At 37.6% G+C, this 20,513-nt stretch overlaps 1 protein-coding gene across 1 annotated transcript; it reads right to left on the reverse strand.

Moving 5' to 3' along the window:
- Nucleotides 1-1,987: 1,987 nt before the first annotated feature.
- LOC127409683 (squalene synthase-like) lies at nt 1,988-20,175 on the reverse strand. Its single transcript, XM_051644426.1, has 8 exons — nt 19,964-20,175; nt 16,453-16,550; nt 15,523-15,706; nt 12,414-12,542; nt 12,057-12,248; nt 9,995-10,171; nt 7,245-7,397; nt 1,988-2,388 (listed from the first exon to the last, which is right to left on the reverse strand). Exons 1-8 carry the CDS (start codon nt 20,060-20,062, stop codon nt 2,164-2,166), a joined length of 1,257 nt encoding a protein of 418 aa, XP_051500386.1. The 5' UTR covers nt 20,063-20,175; the 3' UTR covers nt 1,988-2,163.
- Nucleotides 20,176-20,513: the final 338 nt, after the last annotated feature.

The raw sequence follows: 20,513 nt of genomic DNA on the forward strand, positions 1-20,513 counted from the left end.
TATTCCATGATTTGACATTTTCACATATATGTTCTGAAAACATACAATATGAACCTCATGATCAGCAGCAAAACTATAAGGGTGAATCTCACGAAACCTGTCCAACGTGCCCGATTTCACCCCAATATCAAAAGAAATCAATATTTTGCATAAAGATAAATGAAGCCTATTTTTGGACCATTAAGATTTTTCGCATTGTGACATTATTTTCAGGCCAATTCAGCACATTTACCTCCCAAATTCTCATGTAATACGAAACAAATAATGCTATATATTTTTTTTAAATTGTTAAACATTTATACATCATTTTAGTATTTGTTGTACTGCCTTTAATCTACTCATATTTTAATAAAAAAACATTTATACAGTCATTTTACTGTGGTACAGTAATGAGAATCATCATGAAAGAATAATGATTTTTTTCTTCTTTTTTTTTTTGAGAATTTGAGGTGAAAACGTGCTTGTCATGAAAATAACGTCACAATGGAAGAATGTAATGATCCTAAAACAGGCTTCATTTTCTTGATGCAAAATATAATTGCTTTTCCCTCTCTGGGGTGAAATATTTCATATTTTTGGGGTGAAATTTGACCTGGATTACTCTTCTGAACAAGCTAACATGTAACCAAGGACTTTTGAAACTCGAATCGAATGTCGGCTCATAATTGACAACAAACAAAACAAAAAACAAATAAAAAGAGAACCCTCTGTAACAGAAAATAACACAATCACTTTCTTTGAGAAATTAAACCCCACAAAAAAGCCGACAAATACGCATTACTGCAACTAGCAATAGAACTGACAAAAACCTTATTTCAACATTAAAATCAGAAGAATTCATCTGATAAATTAGATTTCACGTCCTTGTTCAATACCAGTTAATCTCAGTCGACAGCATTTGTGGCATAATGTTGATTTCTACAAAAATGTAGTTCGACTCGTCCCTCCTTTTCTTTACAAAAGCACAAATGTGTGTTCCAGTGAGGCACTTACAATGGAAGTCAATGGGGTCAAGTTTTGGAGAGTTTAAAGGCAGAAATGTGACGCTTACAATTTTATAAAAGCACTTACATTAATTCTGATAAAACTTGTGGATTATTTGAGCTGTAAAGTTGTTTAAGTTGTTTTTACAGTCGTTTTAGGGCTTAAAAACGACTGAAATTGTCTACAACTTTACATAGATGCGGTTAATAAGTGATTTTATCACGCATATAAAATCATGTTAACACACATATTGTTTACGTCTTGTGTCTATACTTTTGAAACAGATTATTGACCCCATTGACTTCCATTGTAAGAGACTCGCTGGAACACACATCTGTGCTTTTGTAAAGAAAAGGAGGGACAAGTCGAAATTAATTTTTGTGGTAATCAATATTATGACACAAATGATGTCCATTGAGCTTAACTTGAATTGAACCCGGAATATTCCTTTAAAAAAATAAAGGCTATTTTAAAACCTTTACGATTTTTTTATTTGATTTTTTTTTTGCATTGTGATATATTTTAATGACAATTTAGACCATTTTATCCCCAAATTCTCATTACTGTAATGTGAAAAAATTACATATTTAAATTAAATATATTTATACAACAACTGAGCATTATGATTGTATTTATATTTATGCTGATTTATATTAAAAACATATTTTTTATAGCACTAAAAATACTGTAATAAAAAGTAAAACATCCAGATGCATTACAGTAATTAAAATGTGAGGGGAAAATCACACACACAAAAACAATCTTAATGTTCCTAAAAAATTATATATATATATATATATATATATATATATATATATATATATATATATATATATATAATTTGTTTTTAGGAACATTAAGATTTTTTTTGTGTGTGTTGTGTGTGTGTGTGTGTGTGATATATATATATATATATATATATATATATATATATATATATATATATATAATATATAATATATAATTTTTTATTTTTTTTAATTACATTTATTTTGTACTGAAATATAACCCAGACATGTTTCTGTGAGATTTACTCAATTAGAAAAAAACTAAAAATACCGCCACAATCCCTTTTTAAGATTCGCCTGACAGCTGCAGTTGCCCGGGCGGTTGTAGGGCGTTCTGTGTCCGTGTGACCCAGCAGTGCTGAACTAAATTCAGGTAAATTCAGGTACAGTCTCAGTGTCTCTGCATATCGGCGCCCCCTGGTGGCTGTCCGGCCGTGGCGTTGAGGTACTGCCAGCTGAGAGCCGCTAACAGCATCACGGCTGACACATAGACCGGAGAGAGATGATGCGCTCGGGACGACAGCATGGCTGGAGAAAGACTCTTCTCACGGATCAGACTCAAGATACACAGCGTCTTTTCCTGTGACGGATCCGTGACGGAAACTTTCTGCAGGATCTGTAGAGGGAGATTGAGATTACGCGGGATTAGGATTAGGGAGGTAAATAGATCATTTACGAGTACAGAGGACATAAACACACTGATCTAAAAGCATTGCCTTCTTTAAACCTTCATATAACTTATATTTAGTAAACTAAAAATGTATGTGACTGATTAGTCTTAAAAAACAAACAGATCATAATTCAAATCAAATCAAAATCAAATCAAATCACTTTATTGTCACACAGCCATATACACAAGTGCAATGGTGTGTGAAATTCTTGGGTGCAGTTCCGATCAACATAGCAGTCGTGACAGTGATGAGACATACGCCAATCTACAATAAACATCAAATTAACACAACACAATTTAAACATCTGTTATACATAATTAAACTCGACTTAAAACATCAAATTAACACAGCACAATTTAAACATCTGTTATACATAATTAAACTCGACTTAAAACATCAAATTAACACAGCACAATTTAAACATCTGTTATACATAATTACACAACTTAAAACATCAAATTAACACAACACAATTTAAACATCTGTTATACACAATTACACTCAACAATATACAATAATAACATACATTGCACAGTATACAATATGCTGTTTTTGTTTTTTGTTTTTTTTTTTGTTTTGTTTTTTACTATATAGATACTATATAGATACACATTATTCAATAAAAATTAAAATATATATGAAAAAAGTATATATATAGAATGTACAGTATTGTACTGTATTGACATTCAGGCTGTCGGTTGATAGTCAGTTGTTAAGAGAGACATAATATAATGACAGTAATATAATTTATGACAGTCCGGTGTGAGATAAAAGAGTAATAAAGTGCAGGGATGATGTATTTTGATCGTGGGAGATCAAGAGTTCAGAAGTCTGATTGCTTGGGGGAAGAAGCTATCATGGAGTCGGCTGGTGCGTGTCCTGATGCTGCGATACCGCCTACCTGATGGTAGCAGTGAGAACAGCCCATGGCTCGGGTGGCTGGAGTCTCTGATGATCCTCCGAGCTTTTTTCACACACCGCCTTGTATATATTTCCTGGAGGGAGGGAAGCTCACCTCCGATGATGTGTTTGGCAGTTCGCACCACCCTTTGCAGTGCTTTGCGGTTGTGGGCAGTGCTATTGCCGTACCAGGCGGAGATGCAGCCAGTCAGGATGCTCTCCACAGTGCAGGTGTAGAACCGTGTGAGGATGTGGCGGTTCATTCCAAACTTCCTCAGCCGTCTCAGGAAGAAAAGGCGCTGATGAGCCTTCTTCACAACGACTTCAGTGTGGACGGACCATGTGAGTTCCTCAGTGATGTGGACACCCAGGAACTTGAAGCTGCTGACTCTCTCCACTGGTGCCCCATTGATGGTGATGGGACTGTGTTCTCTGTCTTTTCTTCTGAAGTCCACCACAAGCTCCTTTGTCTTACTGACGTTGAGGGAGAGGTTGTGCTCCTGACACCAGTGTGTCAGAGTGTGCACCTCCTCTCTGTAGGCTGTTTCATCATTGTCAGTGATCAGACCTACCACCGTCGTGTCATCAGCAAACTTAATGATGGCATTGGAGTTATGTGTTGCCACACAGTCATGTGTGTACAGGGAATACAGTAGTGGGCTGAGAACACAGCCCTGCGGGGCTCCAGTGTTGAGGGTCAGTGATGAGGAGATGTTGCTGCCTATTCTAACCACCTGGCGTCTGCTTGACAGGAAGTCCAGGATCCAGCTGCACAGCGAGCTGTTTAAGCCCAGAGCCCGGAGTTTCTCATCTAGCTTGGAGGGCACTATGGTGTTGAATGCTGAGCTGTAGTCTACAAACAGCATTCTCACATAAGTGTTCTTTTTTTCCAGGTGGGAGAGAGCAGTGTGTATTGTAGATGCAATGGCATCATCAGTGGAGCGGTTGTTACGGTAAGCAAACTGCAGCGGGTCAAGATTGAGTGGTAATACAGAGCAGATGTAATCTCTGATTAGTCTCTCAAAACATTTGCTGATGATGGGGGTCAGAGCAACAGGACGCCAGTCATTTAAACAAGTTATTTTCGATTGTTTTGGAACAGGCACAATGGTGGATGTTTTAAAGCATGTGGGGACTACAGACAAAGAGAGGGAGAGGTTGAAAATGTCCGTAAAAACACCAGCCAGCTGGTTCGCGCACGCTCTGATGACGCGGCCCGGAATGCCGTCTGGACCCGCGGCTTTGCGGATATTCACCCGTCGGAATGATCGGGTTACATCCGCTACAGAGACGGAGAGTGAACTAACCTCTGTAGCTTCGGCCGTGAGAGCTCTCTCCGCGAGGGCGGTGTTATTTCCCTCGAAACGAGCATAAAAAGTATTTAGCTCATCTGGGAGAGAGGCAGCGGTGTTCATGGCGGAGTTTTTATTCCCTTTAAAGTCCGTGATGATGTTAATTCCCTGCCACATGCTTCTAGAGTTGGTGGTGTTAAACTGTCCCTCAATCTTACTCCTGTACTGGCGTTTTGCTGTTTTGATAGTTTTTCGGAGGGCATAACTGGCTTGTTTATGCTCCTCCGCGTTCCCGGAATTAAAAGCGGAGGTCCGCACATTAAGTGCTGCGCGAACATCGCTGTTGATCCACGGCTTCTGATTCGGATAGATTCGCACAGTTCTGGTCGGAATCACTTCCTCTACACACGTTCTGATGAAGCACATTACGCTATCAGCGTAAAGCTCGATGTCGTCATCAGAGGCGGACCGGAACATCTCCCAGTCCGTGCGATCAAAACAGTCTTGTAGCGTAGAGTCTGATTGGTCCGACCAGCACTGGATCGTTCTGAGGGTGGGTGCTTCCTGTTTCAGTTTCTGCCTGTAAGCGGGCAGAAGCAGAATGGAAGAGTGGTCCGATTTTCCAAATGGTGGGCGGGGGAGGGATTTGTAGCCATCCCGGAACGGAGAGTAGCAATGGTCCAAAACCCGGTCCCCTCGTGTGTTGAAACTAATGTGCTGGTGATATTTTGGTGCGACTGATTTTAAACTGGCTTTATTAAAGTCCCCGGTCACAATGAACGCGGCCTCAGGGTGCGCGGTTTCCTGCTCACTTATACTCCCATACAGTTCCTTGAGTGCCCGGTCTGTGTCGGCTTGTGGGGGGATGTACACAGCAGTGATAATGACCGCTGTGAATTCCCTCGGTAGCCAGAATGGTCGACACAGAAGCATAAGAAATTCCAGATCAGGAGAACAGAAAGACTTGATAGAATGTATGTTCCTCTGATCGCACCAGGATTTGTTGATCATAAAACATACACCACCTCCTCTAGTTTTACCTGAGAGGTCTTTCGCTCTGTCCGCTCGGAGCATGGAAAACCCCGCGGGTTCAATGGCTGAGTCTGGAATCTCCGCAGACATCCAAGTTTCCGTAAGGCAGATAACGCAGCAGTCCCTCGTCTCTCGTTGGAAAGAGATCCGCGCTTTCAGCTCGCAGAGCTTGTTATCCAGAGACTGAACATTTGCCAGTAGAATAGTGGGTAGCGGGGGTCGATTTGCGCGGCGTCTTACTCTGATGAGAACGCCGGCTCTGTTTCCCCTTTTCCTCCTGCGTTTCCGCGGCCGTGCTGCCCAGACAAAGGGCTCCGCTTGCGTGTTTGTAAACAGCGGGTCGGCATTGAGGAATGTGAAGTCCGGTTTACGGTGTGAGATCGCTGAGCCAATGTCCAAAAGTGTTTGTCTGTCGTAGACAATAAGGCAGGCAACATCCAAGACAAGAAACATAAGAATTGTAAACAAAACAAACAAACCATTGCTAAGTTGTGTCGGAGCTCGCAACGCAGCAGCCATACTCGGCGCCATCTTGAGTCCAGCTTAATTTGAGGTTGTCTTTTAATTCCACACTTTTAATAAAAAATGTTTAACCACTTATAATGTTAGTCAAGGTTTATTGCTTTAAAAAGAGTCATAATTATGTTGTTTGGTTTTGAATATTCTAATTAATAACAACCCACCAAAACTAGACTACTTTTGAACAAGGAAAAACTAGCTTCATACAAACTGAACAATTTACTCATGGAGCCACATTGAGAGCCCCATATCTCTGCGATTGAACCATATAGGGCCTTAAAAATGACTATTCAAAAAGAAAAGTTGGTTCTGAACCAGAAGTGTTAATGATATTAAGATATCTTTAATATTCCTGGAGTTATAGGCACTCAAACTTTGGGAAAACGACCCAAAAAAAGAGCTTTTTCCCATTTTTGGACTTGCACCTTTGGCATATAATGCAACGAGGAGTGGTGAAGTCATCTGACTTTAGAAAGAGACCTACCAATCTCTGTGTAAAAATAATATCATGACGCTGACACCTTTCTAGGGTTCTTTTTTGACCTGTAGTTTTGCCCCAAAATAGGCGAAAACTCATTTTAACCCCTCTTGACAAAATAATGGATTACTCAGTAAACTGTGATCCATGGCATTTCATATTTTGGCTTTCATCATTATTTATGTTTATCTTTCTGCTGAAAAAGTGTACAGTTTGGTTGATTTGACATGGAGTAACTCTACTGTACCTTTAAGACTTCTATATGTAAATGAGCTTTGTTATGACTGGCTAACCTCTTCACCTTTGAAATGAATAAGTAACTGTTTACTGTTTTGTGCCTGTACAGAATTTAGAATATGCAACATGACGAAATCTTTTATTTTTTTCATGAAACCCATCTTGCGTAAAATCACACAATTTATGAACATTTTAGTGTTTCATGAACGAGTGCAATGTTTCTGTGCCATTCATTAATTAGGAAATATACACTTGATACATATAAATACACATGCATTCAAACATGCATGCAGAATATACAGAAACAGACTCATGCCCACACCGCAGAGTTTTTAGTACACACCTCCTGACTGTACTGTGCAATTATACTCTGAACAGCGCTCATGTTTGTGGCCTGCATCATGAGCGTGACCGCCTGACCTTTACGGATCTTCACCACGCCCTGGAACACGTGAGGGTTGTTATAGCATGCTGAAAGAGTTGCTATCGCCATCACCTGGTGGGAGGGAGGAAACAACAACAATTCATCATGGACTTCTGTTGCGGTTATTCCAACACAATATTAACTTTTTTTTCCTGTCTTTTTTTATCTCCAATTTGGAATGCCCAATTCCCACTACTTAGTAGGTCCTCGTGGTGGCACGGTTACTCACCTCAATCCGGGTGGTGGAGGACAAGTCACAGTTGCCTCCGCTTCTGAGACCGTCAATCCGCGCATCTTATCACGTGACTCGTTGTGCATGACACCGCGGAGACTCACAGCATGTGGAGGCTCATGCTACTCTCCACGATCCACACACAACTTACCACACGCCCCATTGAGAGCGAGAACCACTAATCACGACCACGAGGAGGTTACCCCATGTGACTCTACCCTCCCTAGCAACCGGGCCAATTTGGTTGCTTAGGAGACCTGGCTGGAGTCACTCAGCATGCCCTGGATTCAAACTCGTGACTCCAGGGGTGATAGTCAGCGTCAATACTTGCTGAGATACCCAGGCCCCCACAATATTAACTTTTAAAATCCTTAAATTCGTTTTTTGTGATTCAGGTTGTTAATCGATGGTATATGCTTCTGTTGATTAGTCCATGCTATTTCAACGTAATTTTTAACAAATCGTGTTTAACAGCGGAATTCCGGGTGAAGAACTACACTACCCATAATCCTGAAGAGAAATCGACCAATCACGTCAAAAGAGCTCCGCCCACTCCCATGGTGCACTGTGAATGATGCAATTGAGTCGCTCTCGCTACACTCTCAAAATACATGAACACACCGGCGTGCAGTTATTAATGAGCTGGTGCAAATTTACCTACATCTGTACGATCGTTCTCGTAGAGACATTTTCCGAGAACATGTCCTGCGATTTTTAATTAGTCTACAAAAGAAATCAAATACTCTCAAGTGCCCAAAGATATGCCTCTCTTATCATCATTCTTTTGTCTTTATTCTGCACATTAACAGTCTTTTATACACCCATCTTTGCAGTAGTATCAGTGTCATCATAAATTACAATAACAGAGTATAATCGGTGCATATTATGGCCGCGTATAGCGTGTTAGCGCAAATTAAACATTATCAACTGCATATATATTACTTTAAATCATCATCAAATGGTTAAAACAGCTTCTTTTACTGACCTCATGTCAACTCTACTCATAGAATGAGGCATAAAGTCAATGATAACACATTTTAATGTCACAGTAGTTAAGGTTTTACTGAGCATCCTCATATTTAAATGTGCATATTTAAAAAGTGGTGTGGCGGGTGTCTGAATGTTCGTGAACAGTATACCGATGCTGGGCTGTTTAGAACTTCTTTTTACCCATGAACGAAGAACGAAGAAGAACTTCTCCAGAAGTTCATTAAGGCTTTAAGAGTAACCCTAACAAAAAAATATAAACTAGACGCAAACTAGGGAATTTTTTCCTTTGTGTCAAAATATAAAAACATGAGTGACTCCAGTCAGTTGGCCCAGTTGCTAGGGAGGGTAGAGTCACATGGGGTTACCTCCTCGTGGTGACTATAATGTGGTTCTCGCTCTCGGTGGGGCGTGTGGTGAGCTGTGCGTGGATGCTGCGGAGAATAGCGTGAAGCCTCCACACGTGCCATATCTCCATGGTAACACGCTCAACAAGCCACGTGATAAGAAGCGCGGATTGACGGTCTCAGACATGGAGGCAACTGAGATTCGTCCTCCGCCACCCGGATTGAGGCGAGTCACTAAACCACCACGACGACTTAGAGCGCATTGGGAATTGGGCATTCCAAATTGGGAGAAAAAATAAATAAAAAATATATATATATTATAAAAACATAATAGAGACGCACAGACCTCCAGTATAACGTTTAGTCCAGAAGTGTGCACATTTACAGAAATGTTAATGGATTCTTGTTTGTTTACTTCAGGAAGAACTGTCATTCATGTCCATTAAATAACAATACTCTTTAATACTCTCATATTGCGCAAGTAACATGCATCCAAAGCAGGGAAGGCTGCTGTTATGTCTTCTAAAGTCCATTAGATGTTATTACACCATGCATACCTTGCAGTCCACATGACAGTGACTTCTGCTTACCATGCCATTTTATCTTTGTAACTTGGTTGGTAATATGGTTTGTTTATATTTTCCAAGCAGTCTCTTGCGTATTTACAGTGTATGTTTATTATAGAGAAAAGGCAATGTTGTCACTGCAGCTGTCATTTAGTCCATGCTGTATATGAAGAATCTGCTTTCTGCCTCATTCTATGAATAGAATCCACATGAGATCAGTAAAAGAAGCAGTTTTAACCACTCGAGGATGATTGAAAGTTTATATACTGTATGCAGTAGATTATGTGTAATTTGTAATGTTTACATTCTGCATTCACGGCAAAGACTCATGACGCTAATGGTTATATTCAGCCATAATATGCACCTGTTTTGCATCCACCCTTAACTCGAGCCCTGCCTAAAACACGTGTATGTGTAGTGTAATTTTGCATTCTTCAGTGTTTGTAAGTGCCATTAAACTAGGAAACGGGGCTGGTGTGTGTAAAAACAAAAAAAAAACATAAAATACAGCTTCATCCAGCGAGCGATCTGTCAAACCTGCGGGATGGCACAGAAATTGAAGACGCTCTGGTTGCGGAGATGGGACAGATACGTGATGACATCAGGGACATGATGGAGGGCGTCTGTCACCAGCAGATTGAGACAGGAGAGGGCAGAGCTCAAATTTTGTGGCTGAGTGAAATCTTCCAGACGAGATGCAAACTGACTCCAGGCCTACAACACATAAACACACAAACCTTTTAATATTACCATGGAACCTGCATTAAAGATTATATAACAATACAAGGTTACCTATAGTATTATTGCAAAATAAAATAAAAAAAAAAATAAATAAATAAAATGGTCAAGTATTTGTTATCACTGTAAAGAAAACTTTCAGATTTTTTAATGATATATATTATGATACATGCTATGACTCTCAGCCTAAGAAAATATTTGTTCTTATTTTTCTGATTTAACATTATATATCTCTGGGTGTAAATAAGGTGGCTCCAAAAAACGTATTTTGTTTTGTTCACGATCATGTCAACTGTATCTGAGAAAAAGTTTGTGCTGATACGACAAAGCAATCAAAAGTTATAACATTACAAAAAATAATTATCATAGTGTCCGAAAACATCTCCAAACAAATAAAACATAATAATTGTACATAAGAACTAATTACACAATGACTAAAGGTTTGCATAGCATGCAGACATGATTTTAGTAATGAGATTTTACAGAATGAGTTTCATTCTGTGTCATTTGAGTCATCATTGAGTCTGTGTCCTGTATTTGGCGCCATCTCCTGGTGGTCATATGTAACATTGTGCTTCATGTGGATTATCTAATGATCTATGTATCTGATTACCTTGTGTGTGGACTCGTTTGAAAGATAATCACCTCCTCTAAGTAATGATATGTGATATTTTATGTTCAATTTATGTATTGAGAATTTATGAGCGAAAACGCTGCATATAAGCAACACCAACATAATTGTCAAAGACATATACTTAGCTATTACTCGCTATATTTCTGTCTGTGAGTAAAACAAATAGACTGGTTGTATTCTACTCATTGAGAGCTTTCCAACAACATATAACACATGATCAGTTTGATGTTTTTACTGATTGCAATAATATGTACAGTGCAATTATTTTTAAATAAATGATAAAAAGGGAACACTTCTGATTCTGCAAATTTCAAAGCACTTGTTCAGTTTTGGTCATAATGTCTAAATGCATTGGAAAGTAGAGCTTCTAAACTTTCAAACAATACCTATTTTGTGTTGGTCAAGACTGTAGTTGTTAATATTTTGATGGGACCATTCGAGCTTAAAGGGTTAATTGATTAATTGGATAAAAAAGCCACATTTTATTTCCTGTATTTATTTCAAAAATATACATTTAATAAATTACAATATAAATTGCTTATATTTTTTCCACACAAAAAAGTGCTCCCATACGCTGGACAACTTTGTGTTTTTTCCCACTTCAACTCGTTTAAGCTGTTTTTATGTAAACACATTTTTCATGACTATAAAGTGATTCGTTGTCAATTATTTTCATTATCAATTATTATCGATTAGTTGATGCAGCCTTATACAAAATATAATGTTTATAGAGACATCCATTTTTGAATGCTGATTGTCTCCCAAATCAGTCATAAAAATATTAAAGCATGTGTGAAACTTAATAAAAATGTCCAAATTCATGAATCCGAAACATATTATTAAACTGTATATTTCTGCATAGTCTCTATTTTCATAGTAACTGACAGCAGTAGAACTAGTTAAAAACTCTCATTTGTAACATGATAATATTTAAGAGAAAGCAAAAAAAAATTCCATCCATTAAAACATATAGTATTGCTTTGCGTATATTCGAATACGGCACAGGAATACACATTAAACCAGGTTTGACGTCAATGATGCCAAACGCCATTGTTTACGCCAAATCTGAATATACAGAAGTGCAAATGAGAGCTACTGCAGTTAACATTTTAGTCTCTCCCTCCTTTCATTTTGACTTTAAAAAACCTTAAAAAACAAGCATGTTTGTGGGTTTGTATTCAGGCGATCAGACACATTTTTAGAAGAGGAAGTTCTCGCTGTATGTACCTCCTGTGGCCAGAAGGCTCGTCCCTCCTGCTGGTCCTCCAGGTAATCTCTGATGATGTTGGTCTTCTGAAGAAACAGACCCATGGAGTTCGCCAGTTCTGTGTCCCGACCCACCTCGGGATCTTCCAGCTGAGACGCTGAGAACAGACGGGACAGTCCGATCCCAACCAGACCTGCCACGTAATGACAGTACTGCATGGAAAATGTGTTTAAACAGTGTCATTAATGACAGATTTATGCCGAATGGGTTTATAAGTCACACACACTCGTGATATTTACAACATTATATGCCACAACTTTTATATACTGAATGTCAGAAATGCTTTAAAAAAACGAATGAATCAAACATGAGTTTACCTTGTCCCACTCATTCATGGATCCAACTTTCTTCTCCAGGAATTCTGCCATCCCAACACCCATCTGGTGACAAATATCTGAAATGACATCCCGATACTGCTGGCCTAAATTCCTGAACTCCACTGAAATCTAAAGAAAATAAAACATGTTTAATACAACATGAAATGTGTAATATAATAAAACACAGAGAAGCCACTTTGACAAGCGAAAGATTAACTATAATAAAGATGGTTTCTAAAACATTTAAAGGTATCAAGTTATCCTTTAAGTTATTAAGTACAATGATGACAAAATTATGGAAAATGTAGCAACAGAAAATATTCATAAAACCACTAAATATTATTTATATAAAATATGAAAAAAATTACTATATATATATTTACTATATATATATATGTATATATTTATACTTATTTAATATACTGTACATTTATATATATATATATATATATATATATATATAACTTGTTATGTGTATTAGGTGAGATTGTGTATAATATAATGATTAATCTTCAAGAAGAGATCTAAACTGACTCCAGGCCTACAACACATAAACAAACAAACTGTTGAGCCGAGGAGGGCGGGGCCGGGCTGGAATGATGCACACCCGGTCCCCAATCAACCTGATGGGGTGCACGAGGGATAAAGGCGGCCGGGGACGACAGTTCGAGAGAGAGAGAGAGAGAGAGCTGGTTCTCGCCTCCTCCTTTCCCTCTAACCCCCTTACACTGGTGCCGAACCCGGGAGGGAGGAGGGATGTCCCAGTGTAAAGGGGGTTACAGGGAAAGGAGGAGGCGAGAACCGGCTTGAAAATATAAATAATAGTTTAATAATAAACTTAAACAAAAACACACAAACATAAACACATGCAGGGCAGCTGCCTGTAATTCTCTCTCTCTCGAACTGTCGTCCCCGGCCGCCTTTATCCCTCGCGCGCCCCATCAGGCTGATTGGGGACCGGGTGTGCGTCATTCCAGCCCGGCCCCGCCCTCCTCGGCTCTACACAATCCTTTTTATATTATCATGTAAACTGCATCCAAAAAAGTTGACAAGCACACGATTATATAACAACACAAGGTTATCTTATATATTATTACAAAACAGAAAATAATTTTGAATTGTATTATAAAGAATATAATTGCATAAAGTTATCATACAGTAGTGCTGCAATTAACAATTATTTTGATAATTGATAAATCTGCAATTAACCCTTGTGCGACCTTTGGGACATTTTTGTCTTTTTCATTTTTTTTTTTTTTTTAGCTGTGTTAATGCCAACAGCATAAATGTTGCCAAAGGTGTGTATTTTTGGGGGAATGTTGATATTTCAACCTCAGTTCCTAAAATACATCTATAATACACTGTGTACACAAAATAGTTACACTCAGGACCTTCAGGACAAAAATGTCCCCATTGAAACCCATTAAAACTGCAATATTTGATCCCAGTGCAATTAAAGCATAACATCATGAATTCTATGATATTATACTTTCATTCCGGAGCCCTGGCTTCAAAATTTATATTTTAATATTTTCCACCAGATGGCGCCATTTTTCTCATGTTTAGCCTATGGAGCAATTACAAGCTTTTCCCCTATTCTCTGTTTGCTGTATTATAGAGGACTGCAGGACAATTGAATAAATGATGCAGATAAAATTGTGTGTGTGTGTTGGTATGAGTGTGTTTTTTATGTATGTATTGAGAAATATGTGTGTGTGTGAAAAACAACAGTGGCATTATATAAACAAACTGACATTTAAAGGGTTAAAATCCTGAAAATGAATGAATATTTGGTAGTTATGATCAGGACTGATGTTGGTTAAAAAAATTAACTAATTGAAAGTGGAAATTAATATTAATATATAATATTATTATGGCAGTGTTTTGACGTGGACATTTTTGTCCTCTAAGGTCCTGAGTGTGAGTTTTGTTTTTAAATCTGACAATGCACAAAAAATAATAATACATTAAAATCAATGTTGTTGCTAATCATTGATATATCCCAGACTGTGATAATCCCCCCCCAAACATTTCCCCTTTGCATTTAGTAAATGGAAAATAATTCATTTTTTGTGTTTTTTTCATAAAAAAACAACAGTGGCATTATGTAAACAAACTGGCTTTTAAAGGGTTAAAATCCTGAAAATGAATGAATATTTGGTAGTTATGATCAGGACTGATGTTGGTTAAAAACATTAACTCATTGAAAGTGGAAAATAATATTCATATATAATATTAGGGGGGGCCTGGGTATCTCAGTGAGTATTGACGCTGACTATCACCCCTGGAGTCGTGAGTTTGAACCCAGGGCGTACTGAGTGACTCCAGCCAGGTCTCCTAAGCAACCAAATTGGCCCGGTTGCTAGGGAGGGTAGAGTCACATGGGGTAACCTCCTCGTGGTCGTGATTAGTGGTTCTCGCTCTCAGTGTGGCACGTGGTAAGTTGTGCATATATACAACATTATTATGGCAGTTTTTTGACCTGGACATTTTTGTCCTCTAAGGACCTCTGAGTAACTTTTTTCAATTGACGCACAAGGGCTAATCAATTAATTGGATAACTTATTTCCTGTTTCTTATTAAAAAATGCTTTTTTTTTAAATGTAAAAATATACATTTATGATTGCATTTTATACATTATATATATATATATATATATATATATATATATATATATATATAAAAATTGTATAATATATAATATTAATCGCATATAGTTTTTCCACAAAAAAGTGCTCCCATGCGCTGGACAACTTTTTATTTTTCCACTTCATCTTGTTTCAGCCATTTCTAAATGAGTTTTATCATGTAAACACATTCTTCACTACTGTAAAGAGCGGCTCTGTTCACACCGCACACATACTGTATCCGACTAATCAATAATGAAACTTGTCAATTATTTCATTATCAGTTATTATTGATTAGATGTTCTTTTAATACAGTTTATGACAGGCTTGATATTGAAAATATAACTAGTTAGTTTCATAGTCTTTGTGAGATCCACCCATTTATACATAATGCCTGATGAAGATCTCTATAGGTCTAAATGCTAAATTAGATTTTTGACATTTGAATGATTCTCTTCAGTGTCGTAACTGACTGTACTAACCGTGGGAAAATCCTCCAGGACCTGTCTGTCTTTCTCTCTGCTCTTGGTGAAGCACCACTCCGGCTGATAGAGGAACATGTGAAAGTCATGCAGTAACGGGACCTTCTTCTCCAGCGGGATCGTCATGTCATCTTCAACTGTGTCTAGAGCCCGCAGAACCAGGTAGAATATACACACCGCATGCCTGACAGCGACACATCAGAGCAAAACGAACAGATTACACGTAGTCTGTTGTAACTGGATTACATTACATTTTAAAATGTGCATAATCAGATTACAGCTTTTAATGAATTACATGATTACATTACAAATCCGTCAACGGCAGTAACTAGTGCGAAATTGACTGATGATGCTCGTCAATTCAACATTACACATTAATGCCTGACAAAGGTCGCATGACGGAAACATTGAGTTATATTACATTATATGTAATATTTTTTGCAAGCAACAGCAGTGTGTGGGACTTTTCTTGTTTATTACTTTTTATATGTTTAATTACCTAATGAATTGACCTAATACATTTGGTACTTAATACATTTCAAATGAATGACAATATTTATTTAAACATGCAATGAGTAATCCAAAAGTAATCTGATTAGATGGCTGATTACAATTTTAGCAGTGTATTTTGTAATCAGTATTGGATTACATTTCAGAAGTAATCTACCCAGCACTGCCAATATATCAGTCAAGCCGATAATTCAACTAGGCTAATATTTGGCCTTTTTGAGATTATCTACCATGCCAGTTGATAACAAATAAATAAATAAGCTACACACAGCTAAACAAATGTACAGTTTGTATGCTTTTATCAGTCATTATCACTATCACTGTGAAGTTCTGCAGTCAGCTGAACTGTCAGAAAAGTTCAGCATTGTTTACAGTCTCAGGACACGCCTCTCCTGAAGAGCATGGCTGGAAAAGTTTTACCGTAGTTCCCCGTCAAGGGCCTGAATCACCGCCGCGAAGCTCCGGCTCGTCTGGTTCAGATACACGTAGCAGGTCCGCAGGGTTTCGCTCATGGAGTCCTGACAGGAGAAGCACAGAAACGCGGGGTGTCGGTGAGTTTTGAGCGGGTGAGGAGGTCGAGCCACCAGCCGCCCTTCGGCGGAGCACCAGGATCTAACTGTGCATATCTCAACTTGATAATAAGATTTCTCCCTTTACCCCATTTGTCTACTGTAACACAAATGTTTTCACCCTCCTACACTGACAGTCCTATGAAACTTTTCTATTAAACAAAATAATCCAATTGTTAATTCCTTAAATGTACCTTTTGAGTTGTTTGAGATTATGCTTCATTTGTTTAATAGAAAGTAGAAAAGTCGAGAGACACACAGTTAGAACCCGGTGCTCTGCCCATTGAAGGTTAAGGGTAGGGGGCGCTACACAAATTGGGGGCTCGTCCGGGATTCAAACCAGGGTCTCCGGCATGGGAGGTGGGTGTGCTGCATGCGCGCGAGGAGGCTAAAGGCTACAGCCTCTAGCATCAGTCGCTAGTGTGCCTCTTGAGGCCAGGGGAGTGAGGTTTACACACTGCACATAACATACCAGCTGGCTACCGTAACACAAGTTTAACACATGAACAGTATGATATTACTATTGTCATTTGGGTGTACTACTGAAATTATGTAAGTTATGCGTCTATTTAGACTCAATAAGTGCCTGAGAAAATACTTATGTGTAATTTACAGTACTGTGCAAAGGTCTTAGGCACATAAGATGCTTCACAAAACATTTGTCTTAAGATGGTTATTTATATCTTCAGCTTTAGTGTGTCAATAGGAAATATACATTTTATACTCCCAAACATTTCTTTTGCAAACAGAATAGAATAGAAGAACAGGGAGCCCTGCAGCAGATGTCATGGTCCCTACAGAGCCCCCACTGAACATGGTGTCAGTCTGGGATTATATAAAGAGACAGAAGCAATTGAGACAGACTAAATAGATAGAAGAAATGTGGAGAATTCTCCAAGAAGCTTGAAACATCCTATCTGCCAACAACCAAGAAAAACTGTCCAGGTGTATCTAGGAGAATTGGGGCTGTTTTAAAGGCAAAAAACATTTGCATAGTACTGTATGTGTAGCTTGTGTGTATCTTATGTGTAACTTATGTGTAACTTATGTGCATCTTATGTGTAACTTATGTGTAACTTATGTGCATTTTATGTGTAACTTATGTGCATCTTATGTGTAACTTATGCGCATCTTACGTGTAACTTATGTGCATCTTATGCGTATCTTATGTGCATCTTATGTGTAACTTATGTGCATCTTATGTGCATCTTATGTGTAACTTATGTGTAACTTATGTGTAACTTATGTGCATCTTATGTGTATCTTATGTGCATCTTATGTGTAACTTATGTGCATCTTATGTGTATCTTATGTGCATCTTATGTGTAACTTATGTGTAACTTATGTGCATCTTATGTGTAACTTATGTGCATCTTATGTGTAACTTATGTGTATCTTATGTGCATCTTATGTGTAACTTATGTGTAACTTATGTGCATCTTATGTGTAACTTATGTGTAACTTATGTGCATCTTATGTGTATCTTATGTGCATCTTATGTGTAACTTATGTGCATCTTATGTGTATCTTATGTGCATCTTATGTGTATCTTATGTGTAACTTATGTGCATCTTATGTGTATCTTATGTGCATCTTATGTGTAACTTATGTGTAACTTATGTGCATCTTATGTGTATCTTATGTGTAACTTATGTGCATCTTATGTGCATCTTATGTATAACTTATGTGTATTTTATGTGCATCTTATGTGTAACTTATGTGTAATTTATGTGCATCTTTTTGTGTATCTTATGTGTAACTTATGTGTATCTTTTTGTGTATCTTATGTGTAACTTATGTGTAATTTATGTGCATCTTTTTGTGTATCTTATGTGTAACTTATGTGCATCTTATGTGTAACTTATGTGCATCTTATGTGTATCTTATGTGCATCTTATGTATAACTTATGTGTATTTTATGTGCATCTTATGTGTAACTTATGTGTAACTTATGTGCATCTTATGTGCATCTTATGTGTAACTTATGTGCATCTTATGTGCATCTTATGTATAACTTATGTGTATTTTATGTGCATCTTATGTGTAACTTATGTGTAATTTATGTGCATCTTTTTGTGTATCTTATGTGTAACTTATGTGTATCTTTTTGTGTATCTTATGTGTAACTTATGTGTAATTTATGTGCATCTTTTTGTGTATCTTATGTGTAACTTATGTGTATCTTTTTGTGTATCTTATGTGTAACTTATGTGTATCTTATGTGTAACTTATGTGCGTCTTATGTGTAACTTATGTGTATCTTTTGTGTTATGATTAGCTCAATATGTTTTTGACAGCCAGTTGCATCTCAGGAAATTTCAGTGTGAAAGTAATTAATCCTGTTCTACATTTGTCCTGATATGTTGCTTTTTCTCTTTGATATATGAAAAATAAAATATATTTTATTCTGTTATTTTCTAATCAAATAATAGAAAAGAATAACATTTCTAATAAATATTTGTAGATCCATTTGTGATAGATAGAAGTGCCAGGTCCCTAAAGACCTGAATATGTCATGCATTTAAGGGTTAAATCATTGTTTTAGGGTTTACAGCGTTACGTCGTCATGGCAACGAAGTTGTAAAATTGTATATAACTTTACACAGATGTGGTTAGTCAGTGATTTTATCACACTAAAATCATGTTAACACACATATTGTTTATGTCTTGTGTCTATACTTTTGAAACAGTGAGTATTTTAATGTTTACAGATTATTGACCCCATTGACTTCCATTGTAAGTGTCTCACTGTAACACACATTTGTGCTTTTTTTTTAAAGAAAAGGAGGGACAAGTTGAAATTAATTTTTGTGCTAATTAACATTATGAAAAATGCTGTCGATTGAGCTTAACTTGTATGGAACCCGGAATATTCCTTTAAGGCCATTTGACTTAATAATGTTCCTTTACTATTAGCTGGGTTTTTCATGAATGTTTATCTATCTAATCCAAAGCACCATTTCCAAGTACTGTATATAAACAGCTGTTGTATTTGTAGCGGAAGTATTTCATTACCATATATGACTAAATAAATGATGCAGTACAGTTTTCAAAAGTATACAGTAGATTGTGAAGGATACCTAAAATGTAACTAAAACTTACATATAGTATAGTTTACAATTACAGTTTCAAAGTAACACATGGGAAATAACATATAAAGATATAGTGACATCTTGTGGTCAAAATCTGTCTATATACTTAGAAATTAGCCATTTTTATGCAGATCTGACATAATGGCATGTATGCATAGTGTTATATAGATAACATGCATTGTGCATGGGCATACATGCATGTAAGGTAGCATTAACTATAATTATGTTTGAGAAAAAATAGAAGTAAACACTCAAAATGCATTTACTTACATAATCCAATTTTGGCATTACAGAACGGTAGCCTCCTATTTTGTATTTACAGAGATTGTAGATCTCTTCCGGGTGTCCTAAAGACTTCAGGATGTCCATTGGTGCTCACACGTACAGTCAGGATGCTTTTCTTAACAGGTGATGTGAAAATTCAAGCGCTGATGTTTCCATTCAAACTCTACAGAGATGCGATCTAACCTGCGCACTGTAAATCTCTCACTCACACGATCGACTGACGCCTCTGATTGGCTCATGCGTCATGGGCTCAGAGCGCAGCGACCAATGAACGGCGAGAGCGACTGGCGTGATGCCCCGCCCAGCAAACAGTAGGCGGGACTCACAGCTGTGAGAGGCGCTCATTGGTCAGATCAGTGATGACGTTGATTATAAACGCTGGGTTGGTCTGAATGCAATGAACAGAATCACCAGAGCAGCAGATCTTCAACATGGAGCTACTCAGTTTTAATTTTGTGTTGTTGTTGTTGTTGTTGTTATTTAATTTGTGTGTCTACACTTTGCTCGTGACACAGTATTGGTGTATTTATTGTAG

Source organism: Myxocyprinus asiaticus, chromosome 19, assembly GCF_019703515.2.
Source record: "Myxocyprinus asiaticus isolate MX2 ecotype Aquarium Trade chromosome 19, UBuf_Myxa_2, whole genome shotgun sequence".
Taxonomy (NCBI): Eukaryota; Metazoa; Chordata; class Actinopteri; order Cypriniformes; family Catostomidae; genus Myxocyprinus; species Myxocyprinus asiaticus.

Excerpts from the sequence above, each read along its gene's own strand:
- LOC127409683 (XM_051644426.1), bottom strand. The coding sequence starts at position 20,062 with ATGGACATCCTGAAGTCTTTAGGACACCCGGAAGAGATCTACAATCTC. Across the intron at positions 12,543-15,522 it reads TCCTGGAGGATTTTCCCACG|ATTTCAGTGGAGTTCAGGAA; the intron begins GTTAGTACAGTC and ends TATTTTCTTTAG. Across the intron at positions 2,389-7,244 it reads TTGCACAGTACAGTCAGGAG|ATCCTGCAGAAAGTTTCCGT; the intron begins GTGTGTACTAAA and ends CTCCCTCTACAG.